Below are 11,170 nucleotides of genomic sequence, written 5' to 3'. Positions count from 1 at the left end.
TTATTATTTTCCAAAGGGTGACAGGAGAAATTGGACCCCAAAAGTTGTTGTGCAATTTGTCCTGAGTAGGCTGATACCCCATATGTGGGGGTAAACCACTGTTTGGGTGCATGGCAGAGCTTGGAAAGGAAGGAACATTGTTTGACTTTTTCAACGCAGAATTCGCTGGAATTGAGATCAGACGCCATGTCGCATTTGGAGAGCCCCTGATGTGCCCAAACAGTGGAATCCCCCAATTCTAACTACAACCCTAACACCAACACACCCCTAACCCTAGCCCTAACCCTAGCCCTAATGGGAAAATGGAAATAAATACATTTTTTTACATTTTATTATTTTTCCCTAACAAAGGGGGTGATAAAGGGGGGTTTGTTTTACTATTTATAGCAGGTTTTTATGTTTGACAGCTGTCACATGCTAAAAGACGCTTTTTGTTGCAAAAAATAGTTTTGCCATCACCACATTTTGAGAGCTATAATTTTTCCATACTTTAACCCACAAAGTCATGTGAGGTGTTATTTTTTGCAGGACGAGTTGACGTTTTTATTGGTACCATTTCGGGCATGTGACATTTTTTGATCGCTTTTTATTCCAATTTTTAGGACACAGAATGAACAAAAACCAGCAATTCATGAAATTCTTTTGTGGGGGGCATTTACACCATTCCGGTGGGGTAAAATTGATAACGCGGTTTTATTCTTCAGGTCAGTATGATTACAGTGATACCTCATTTATATAATTTTTTTATGTTTTGGCGCTTTTATACAACAAAAACAATTTTATGTAAAAAATAATTATTTTTGCATCGCTTTATTCTACGAGCTATAACTTTTTAATTTTTTCACTGATGATGCTGTATGGTGGCTCATTTTTTGCAGGACAAGATGATGTTTTCAGCGGTACCATGCTTATTTATATCCGTCTTTTTGATTGCGTGTTATTGCACTTTTTATTCAGTGGTATGATGATAAAGCATTGTTTTTTGCCTTGTTTTTTTTTTAAGGGGTTCACTAAAGGGGTTAAGTAGTGGGACAGTTTTATAGGGTGGATCATTACGGATGCGGTGATACTAAATATGTGTACTTTTATTGTTTGTATTTTTTAATTACAAAAAAAAAAGAATTTATTGGGGAATATTTTTTTTATTTATTTAGGATTTTTTTTTAAATTATTTTTACACATGTTTTATTTTTTTTAACTTTATTATATTGTCCCAGGGGGGACATCACTGTATAGTGTCAGATCGCTGATCAGACACTTTGCAGAGCACTGTGTCAGATCAGCCATCTGACAGGCACTGCAGGCAGTTTCTCAGCGCCTGCTCTCAGCAGGCACTGAGAAAGCCACCTCCCTGCAGAGGGGAAGGCCTTCGGAACAACACGAGCACATCACGTTGTTCCAAGGGTATTAGGGAAGCACGCAGGGAGCCCCCTCCATGCGCGATTCTTCCCTATGCTCCCAGAACACTGCGATCATGTTTGATCGCAGTGTGCCGGGGGTTAATGTGTCGGGAGTAGTCCATGACCGTTCCTGGCTCATAGTGCCGGGTGTCAGCTGTGATAATTAGCTGACATCCAGCCGCGATCAGCTGCGCTCCCCCTGTGAGTGCAGCTGATTTCAATAATGTACTGTCCCGTCCACGATCATACGGGCTCAGGTCACCTGGACGGGATAGTACGTCATCTGTCAGAAAGGGGTTAAATTCATAGCGAATTTACTTTCAGGCAAAACTGCATGAAAAGGTAAATTTGAACACAGTTCATCAATTTACCATTTTAACTGAGAGATCCAACTGAAGCAAAAGTAGGAGAATGCACTATACATGGCTCACTCATCACATGTGCTAAGATCCTGAGGGGGACACTAACGTAATATTAACGTCAAGTGCCCAATGCATGCAGAGTGCCGTGGAGGGGCAGATCACCACACACGGATCAACCACTGCAATACCCAGGCCTCAGTATACGCCTTCAGGTATACCGGCTGATATAGAGTACATTGTCTCACAAGAAACAACAGATCATGCTGCACCATATTGACAATTTATTTAGAGAACAATAGAAACAATACACAATTAAGCAAAAAGAAACTCGAGCAGCTATGTCAATCATGCGTAGAGGCCTGATAGTTCAAAGAACGCAACATCAGTGGGCAGAAAATATTGAAAACCTGTAAAGAATGAAAAATAGAAAACATGAAAGCCACGTAAAATATGACAAATTCCTATGCCAAATATCTTTAGAAAGACCACATGAGGGGAATGTTAGAGGACAACTAAAAGAACAACAATTACATATTTGTTTGAACCTTATATTCAACATTCAGACCTGGTGGTTGGCGTGTGTCAAGACTGTGAATCCATTTAGGTTTGTGCAATTTCAGAAGTCACTGTTTTTCTTCCCTGACGCAAAATCTCATCTGACTGATAGAATGTTCCAGAATGTCCATTCTTAGTAACATAATCACTATTGGCTAATCAGTTTTTTCAATTATAAAGGAACTTTTGTGATTCTTCATCCTGAGTTTAACCCAACTGTATAGTGGTCTCACCTATATAGGTGAGGCCACAGGGGCAAGTGATCATATAGATCACATACTCAGACACATGTAGTAATTTGTGATCCTAAGCCTTTCACCTGTATAAAGGTGCACAAATGAAACACAATTGTTTTATAAGCAGCTGTCAAAGCCCATCCACCGGGTGGAGCAAACATCTCCAGCCCAGCTTGAAAGAATCTGAGCTTCTCCAGCTCGCAGACAACATGCAGAATCTCAGTGAGTAAAGAAAGTAAGCATTTTGCTGCTGTCAAGCACCTCAATCTGCCATCTGAGGCAAGATATTTATCTCGCCTCAGGACAGACTTGGGTCTGTGTAAAAGTGTGTAGAGAAAATTTAAATCAAGTGACACACCATTTTTCTTTTTCATTCATTTCCTCCTTTCTTTTCTATCATTTCCTGACTTCCATGATGATTTTTCCAAACCACAACTAGTTCGTGAAGATTTTTGTCATGACTGTGGACAGGATGGTTCCACTTCCATTCTGGTCAGGTCAGGGTTAATTTTAGTTCGCCTGTCTTTGGTTCTGGGGCAGCTATTTAATGCTGATAGTTCCTGGGTTCAGTGTTGGTGATACATCTGTCTACTCGATTCGTGGTCGCTGACCCAGGTTACTCTCTGTATCGTTGTTCCTCTGTGTGTGTCTAAGCTTGTTGTGTATGACCCGGTTTGCCCCTTGACTATTGCCTCTGTCTTTCTGCTCGGTACTGATTCATCCCTCCTGGTATTCTGACCCTTGGCTTTGCTCTCTGACTACATCAGCACAAGATAAAGAAAGAGCGATCAAAAAAGCCCACTTTTATTATAAAAATATAAATTTTATTATCTCATCAGAAAGAACATGAACATAGGATAGACACAAAGTGCATATGTGCATAGACAAAAAATATACCAAAAGGGTAGAGATAATGCAGGGCATCAAAAAATACTAAATATCAGAAGATCCATGTAAATAGTTAAAGATTCCTTCAATATACATAACAATACATAGTTACATCATGCAATGTGCTGGCCCACATAAAGGTAAGTATATAATGATAATAATAGAGCCACCACCGCACAACTGATCTTACCTATATAATAATAATGATGCCCTGGGACCTGCACCCACCCCAACGCGCATTTCGGCGTTGCCTTCATCAGGGGGCGTGAACAAATGTAAAGGAAACAAGGTATTTATAAGAGTAGGCGGCCAATGAACATGCTGAAACATATTACTAATGTAGTCCCAGAAATGACGCCCACAGTGCTACATATAGAAAGAAGCAGGCGCATAGACGGCGAAACCGGAAGTGACATCATCCACAATATACAGGGCGGAGATCCGCAAAGACACCAAACCCATCATCCACCGCGATATGAAAACACCGCTCCGCCTATAACTTCCGGCCAATGACATCATTGCCGTCATGCATAGTGAGAGTCCCCGATGATGTAGCTCCCATCATCCACCACGCCAACGCACACCATCCTGCCCATACATTCTAGCCTATAACAAGCTATGATGAACAGACGCTCATCCACAACAATCGTCATGTATCACAATGTGGAGACGTCACACACCCATGGTTTGATCCCGCGCAATCATACTGCAAATCATTAGCAGCAATCTCATTGTACCTTTACTATGGGTATACAAATAATGTCAGGCGTTAAGTATATAATGTCATTTTATACTTACCTTTATGTGGGCCACCACATTGCATGATGTAACCATGTATTGTTACTTATATTAAAGGAATCTTTAACTATTTACATGGATCTTCAGATATTTAGTATTTTTTTGATGCCTTGCATTATCTGTACCCTTTTGGTATATTTTTTGTGTATGCACATATGCACTTTGTGTCTCTCCTATGTTCATGTTCTTTCTGATGGGATAATAAAATTTATATTTTTATAATAAAAGTGGGCTTTTTGATCGCTCTTTCTTTTTCTTGTGCTAGTTTTTATATGCGATTGGCTCCATATATAGGTCCTATTTTTTGCACCAAAATGTGCTATTACTATATACTGATTATTGATTTATCATAATGGTGCGTGATTTATTGCTGTGTGTTTGTCTCTCTGACTACATTATTGGTTTTGTCCTTTGTGTTCCGTGCCCTCGGCTGGCTCCCTGTCCTCGTACGGGGCAGCACCGCCCCTTGTGGTCACATGACTGTCTAGCTCTGCCACCTGTGGTCTCATGACCAGCTAAGCTCAGGTCCTGTGTGAACTGCGCTCCCCGGTCTCCGCAAACCCTGTGTGTTGGTGCACGTTCCCTGTTAGCGACCCCAGGCTTAACCCAAGTGATACTGCCCCCGTGTCACTACAATTTTATTGTCCAGGCATCATTCTCTTTGTTTTTAAGGACCTCTCCATTCATTACATAAATTTCCCATTCTAAAGCCTCATTTCTCACTGTGTCTCTGCATTTATAGTGCCACAATGACAAGACGCCACCCAAAAAAATGTGCTAAACAAAAAATGGGTGTCCCATACAAAAATAGTGACCATAACAGTGACTTCATAGTAATGGTGCCCACCACTTTCAGATGCAACAATAATCCTACCTTAGTACTTGCATATAGCAATGGTGCTCACTTAATGGCCTCACAGTAATAGTGTCTTGACTAATATTACAATTGCCTCAACAAAATTCAGAGCAACACCAAAAGTAATTGTGTCACAGTTGGGTGCAAACCAGAGATGTCATTAGAACCTGAGAATGAGCCTGAAGCTGACAGTGGCATTTTCAAGGATACCCAGTAGAGAAGAGCAAAAAGATTTGCACTGCACTGGTCCACTTCAGTATTCTCTGGCAGCTGTACCACAGAAGTGTGAATCTTTTTGCTTATTTCTAATACGCAACAATGGCAAAGTCACAAATGGATTTATCCTTCTTGTTTAGGTTGATTGACATTATATTTCTTGCAGTATTTGCTACATTTTTTTATGATGGTTCAGACAACAAATCCTTTTAATTCCATTTGAATAAAACTGATACCAAAAAGTTATGAACTTATATATTTTTTAGAATGTTGGAGACTATGATGAATGTTCCTGCTTTAGTTGTATGATTTTAGCAGATCATACAGTATATTTTCCTACCTAGACTTGTAAGACTTGGGAGTTTACAGAAGCATAGTATTCGCCGTGTTTGGCCAATAGCTGTCTATGGGTGCCACATTCTACCACTGTCCCATTCTTTATCACTGCGATAATGTCAGCATTCTCGATTGTGCTTAGATGGTGAGCAATCACTATACATGTTCGTCCATGTCTGGCATTATCCAGAGCTTGCTGCACAATCTGTGAAACATAAAAAGAAGCTCTCAGCTGAGACATTGATTTACAATTGTAACCCTGCAAATATTAAGTGGTTTAGATAAGGAAAGTAATCATATAAAAAAAACATACTTTTTTGTTTCATACATAGAAACCTATGAAAATCTCTTTATACATCACCACATTTTTTGGACTACAAGATCTTGCTAAAAAGTCCTTGCATCTAGGGCTATGTGCACATGCTGCGGATTGGTCTGCGGATTTTTCCGCACTGATTTTGCAAAATCCGCAGGTAAATCCGCAGGTCAGAAGACCTGCGGATTAGCCAGCGGGTTTGCCCTGCGGATTATGAACTCTACAATGGAGGAGATGGCAAACCGCAGCGGAATCCGTAGAAAAGAATGACATGTCAATTCTTTCTGAGGTTTCCATTTTCCATACAGTTGTGGCCAAAAGTATTGACACCCCTGCAATTCTGTCAGATAATACTCAGTTTCCTGAAAATGATGGCAAACACAAATTCTTTGGTATTATCTTCATTTAATTTGTCTTAAATGAAAAAACACAAAAGAGAATGAAGCAAAAAGCAAAACATTGATCATTAATCACACAAAACTCCAAAAATGGGCCAGACAAAAGTATTGGCACCCTCAGCCTAATACTTGGTTGCACAACCTTTAGACAAAATAACTGCGACCAACCGCTTCCGGTAACCATCAGTGAGTTTCTTACAATGCTCTGCTGGAATTTTAGACCATTCTTCTTTGGCAAACTGCTCCAGGTCCCTGATATTTGAAGGGTGCCTTCTCCAAACTGCCATTTTTAGATCTCTCCACAGGTGTTCTATGGGATTCAGGTCTGGACTCATTGCTGGCCACCTTAGAAGTCTCCAGTGCTTTCTCTCAAACCATTTTCTAGTGCTTTTTGAAGTGTGTTTTGGGTCATTGTCCTGCTGGAAGACCCATGACCTCTGAGGGAGACACAGCTTTCTCACACTGGGCCCTACATTATGCTGCAAAATTTGTTGGTAGTCTTCAGACTTCATAATGCCATGCACACGGTCAAGCAGTCCAGTGCCAGAGGCAGCAAAGCAACCCCAAAACATCAGGGAACCTCTGCCATGTTTGACTGTAGGGACCGTGTTCTTTTCGTTGAATGCCTCTTTTTTTCTCCTGTAAACTCTATGTTGATGCCTTTGCCCAAAAAGCTCTACTTTTGTCTCATCTGACCAGAGAACATTCTTCCAAAACGTTTTAGGCTTTTTCAGGTAAGTTTTGGCAAACTCCAGCATGGCTTTTTTATGTCTTGGGGTAAGCAGTGGGGTCTTCCTGGGTCTCCTACCATACAGTCCCTTTTCATTCAGACGCCGACGGATAGTACGGGTTGACACTGTTGTATCCTCGGACTGCAGGGCAGCTTGAACTTGTTTGGATGTTAGTCGAGGTTCTTTATCCAACATCCACACAATCTTGCGTTGAAATCTCGTGTCAATTTTTCTTTTCCATCCACATCTATGGAGGTTAGTCACAGTGCCATGGGCTTTAAACTTCTTGATGACACTGCGCACGGTAGACACAGGAACATTCAGGTCTTTGGAGATGGACTTGTAGCCTTGAGATTGATCATGCTTCCTCACAATTTGGTTTCTCAAGTCCTCAGACAGTTCTTTGGTCTTCTTTCTTTTCTCCATGCTCAATGTGGTACACACAAGGACACAGGACAGAGGTTGAGTCAACTTTAATCCATGTCAACTGGCTGCAAGTGTGATTTAGTTATTGCCAACATCTGTTAGGTGCCACAGGTAAGTTACAGGTGCTGTTAATTACACAAATTAGAGAAGCATTACATGATTTTTCGAACAGTGCCAATACTTTTGTCTACCCTCTTTTTTATGTTTGGTGTGGAATTATATCCAATTTGGCTTTTGGACAATTCTTTTTGTGTTTTTTCATTTAAGACAAATTAAATGAAGATAATAATACCAAAGAATTTGTTTTTGCAATCATTTTCATGAAGAAACTGAGTATTATTTGACAGAATTGCAGGGGTGTCAATACTTTTGGCCACAAATGTAGATTATAATGGTACTGTACAACGCAGCAGATTCTGCAGCGTGTACTGTACACATACCCTAATAGTCCAGATTCAGCTCTCCACTCTTGCCCCCTGCAGTGTCAGACCTTCTCTATTGAATCCTCAGTGAGCTTGGAGTACACTCAGAGACCTGCTGCTCCCCTGATGACTGACAGTAGAGCACAGCGACATCCATGGCTCTGCAATACTTACTATCCATGCTGGACACTGACCTCTTGCAAGGAAGAAGAGAAAGCAGATCGTTCAGTCTGCTAGACACTCCTCTGCCTCTGTGCTGAGCTCATACATACATACAGTGGGGAAAATAAGTATTTTATACCCTGCCAATTTTGCAAGTTTTCCCACCTACAAAGAATGGAGAGGTCTATAATTTTTATCGTAGGTACGCTTCAACTGTGCGAGACAGAATCTAGAAATAAAAAACAGAAAATCACATTGTATGAGTTGTAAATATTTAAAATGCATTTTTTTTAATTGCATGAAAAAAGTTTCTCATCTCAGATCAACCTTCAAGAATTCTGGCTCTCACAGCCCTGTTAGTTTTTCTTTAAGAAGCCCTCCTATTCTGCACACATTACCTGTATTAATTGCACCTGTTTGAACTTGTTACCTGTATAAAAGACACCTGTTCATACACTGAATGAATCACACTCCAACCTCTCCTCCATGGCCAATACCAAAGAGCTGCTTAAGGACACCAAGGACAAAATTGTACATCTGCACAAGGCTTGGATTGGCTACAGGACAATAGGCAAACAGCTTGGTAAGAAGGCAACAACTGTTGGCACAATTATTAGAAAATGGAACAAGCACAAAATTGTCAATCTTGTCAAGATTGTCCAGACTGTCAATCTTCCTTGGTCTGGGGCTCCATGCAAGATCTTGCCTCCTGGGATAAGAATAATACTGAGAAAAGTCAGGAATCAGCCCAATACTACACGGGAGGACATGGTCAAATTATCCCAAGAGAGCTGGAGCCAGTGTCGTAGATTGCAGTTAGTAACACACTATGTCGTCGTGGATTAAAATCCTGCAGGACAAACATGATCTCCCTGCTCACATCAGCACATGCCCAGGCCTCTTTGAAGTTCGCCAATGACCATCTGGATGGGAGAAGGTCTTATCATCAGATGAGACCAAAATAGAACTTTTTGGTATCAACTCCACTTGCCACGTTTGGAGGTAGAAGAGTAATGAGTACAACTTAAAGAACAATGTCTCAAACATGAAGCATGGTGGAGAAAACATAATACATTGAGTATGCTTTCCTGTAAAGGGGACAGGATTAGAGATGAGCAAATATTTCAATGTTTGGTTCAGATTACGATCGCCAAATTTGCAATATTCACAGATTTATTAGTTGAATATTCACCGAACATAGCCAAATGCCATTCAAGTCAATGGGAGGCAAAAACAGACATATGCTTAACACCTTCAAATGTCCCCAAAGGTACCAAAACATATGAAATTAGGGGAAAACACCAGGAAAGTGGCCTCGCTTCACCCACAGTGCAAATTGTAGCATGGCATGGCAGCAATCAGCCATGCATGAGATATTGGGGTAAGACAGGTAAGAGCAGATGAGTACAGGGTAGACAAGCAGACGGGCGGACCTGGGGAACCTGACAACTAGCCAGCATTCAAATCAAACTAACAATGTGGCTCAGGCACCTCCATATTGGAGGAGAAACCTTCAGTAGAAGGTGTCGCCCAGCTATAGGCTGGGAATACCTTAGGTTGATGAGAGCAGTCCCTTTAAGAGGAAGAGAGAGCACCTTAAGCATAGTGCCCGGGCCTACAACTGAACCTTGGGGGATACCGACACATAGGCAATAATATGAGGAGGTGGTGTGTGAGTGGGAGACACTGAATATCCTGTCTGTTAGGTACGAGGAGATCTAACAGAGGGCCAAGTCTGTAATGTCTACAGATCAGAAAGTCTGTAGTAAGAGGGAATGGTCCACTGTGTCAAAGGCAGATGCCAGGTCCAGGAGAAGGAGGAGGACAAACTCAAGTTGCTTTCAATTGGCAGCTAGTAGGTCGTTAGTGACTTTAGTCAAGGCAGAGTCCGCGGATTGGTGTGGTCTGAAGCCGGATTGTAAACGGTCAAAGAGGGAGCAAGAGGAGAGGTGGGAGGACAGTTCAAAATGGATGTGTTGTTGAAGTACTTTGGAGGCATAAGGGAGAAATGATATGGGGTGACAGCTGGACACAGAGGATGGGATAAGGATGGGCTTTTTGAGGATGGGTGTGATCGAGGTATGTTTCAATCAGGAAGAAAGACATCAGTTGTTAGTGACAGGTTGAAGTGGTGGGTTAGGCTTGGGAAGAAGACTGTGGCAAGGTTTGGAATGAGGTGGGATGATAATGTGTCAAGTTCACAGGTGGTGAGGCAAAGTCTTCAGCTGAGATAAGATGAGAGGAGAGGGAGGGGGAGCTTGTGGGCACAGGAGAAAATTGAAAATACTGAATAGCTGTTTAGAGTTGTGAGACAGGTATGATATGAGGAATGAGAAGTCGGTTTGTTTTGCTGCAGTGAGCAATTGTGCAACATTTTTACAACTTCTGTTTCTGGACGGGCTACCCCACCACCATTTTTTGTCAGATGTACAGCAGTATGCTTTGTAGATGAGGGTCAGAAAGAACATGTGCTCCAGTAGATGGCAAGCGCTGCATCAAGTGGCCTCTGCTTCTCTTTCTCCACCTTAACAGGAGACACAGTACAGTCCTCAATGGTGGCACCCCAATTACCCTTGTTTTCCCCCACATCACAACTCTGCAACCTCCCAACTGACTGTTGGGAACCACAGATGGCTGAGTCTGCAGATCTGTTCACACATTGTATGCGATGGGCATCGAAAGTGTACTCTATAGATTCACAGACTCAAGAGGAGGAAATTATCTGCACCAACGACCACATTTTTTCTCACTTTGATCTATTGCCAGACAAAGTGGGGTGTGAGCATAATCCAAACCCTCGCAACAGACGTTAACCCCGTTGGGTGAAGGTTGGGTGAGGGTGATCCATGAGGGATGAGACTCAGATACTTGAGGCACCCACAGACTGTACTGTGCTGTTGGGGCAGGAAGAGGAGGAGGGTGACTCTCAGGGCAAGGAGTGGAAGAACAGAGAGGATGACAATGAAGTAGTAGATAACACTTGATGTAAACCCAGAGGCATGCAGCTGAGTAGCTCAGCAGAGGAGAAGGAGGAGGAAGACGAGGAGGTTATATAGACACAGAGTTAT

At 41.8% G+C, this 11,170-nt stretch overlaps 1 protein-coding gene across 4 annotated transcripts in view; it reads right to left on the bottom strand.

Annotated features, from left to right (window-relative positions):
• Nucleotides 1–2,022: 2,022 nt before the first annotated feature.
• LOC141095454 (ATP-dependent translocase ABCB1-like) overlaps nt 2,023–11,170 on the bottom strand; it is a 485,663-nt gene continuing 476,515 nt past the window's right edge. For all 4 annotated transcript variants that reach the window (XM_073581458.1, XM_073581459.1, XM_073581460.1 and 1 more), the window contains 2 exons: nt 5,652–5,852; nt 2,023–2,169 (listed from right to left, as the gene is read on the bottom strand). In XM_073581458.1, coding sequence (XP_073437559.1) covers nt 5,652–5,852 — 201 coding nt within the window. In that variant the 3' untranslated portion in view covers nt 2,023–2,169. The remainder of the gene's footprint in view (nt 2,170–5,651; nt 5,853–11,170) is intronic.

This window comes from Dendrobates tinctorius, unplaced genomic scaffold, assembly GCF_039654945.1.
Source record: "Dendrobates tinctorius isolate UK_male_01 unplaced genomic scaffold, ASM3965494v1 ptg000070l, whole genome shotgun sequence".
Taxonomy (NCBI): Eukaryota; Metazoa; Chordata; class Amphibia; order Anura; family Dendrobatidae; genus Dendrobates; species Dendrobates tinctorius.
This window is presented reverse-complemented; position numbering and strand designations above follow the sequence as displayed.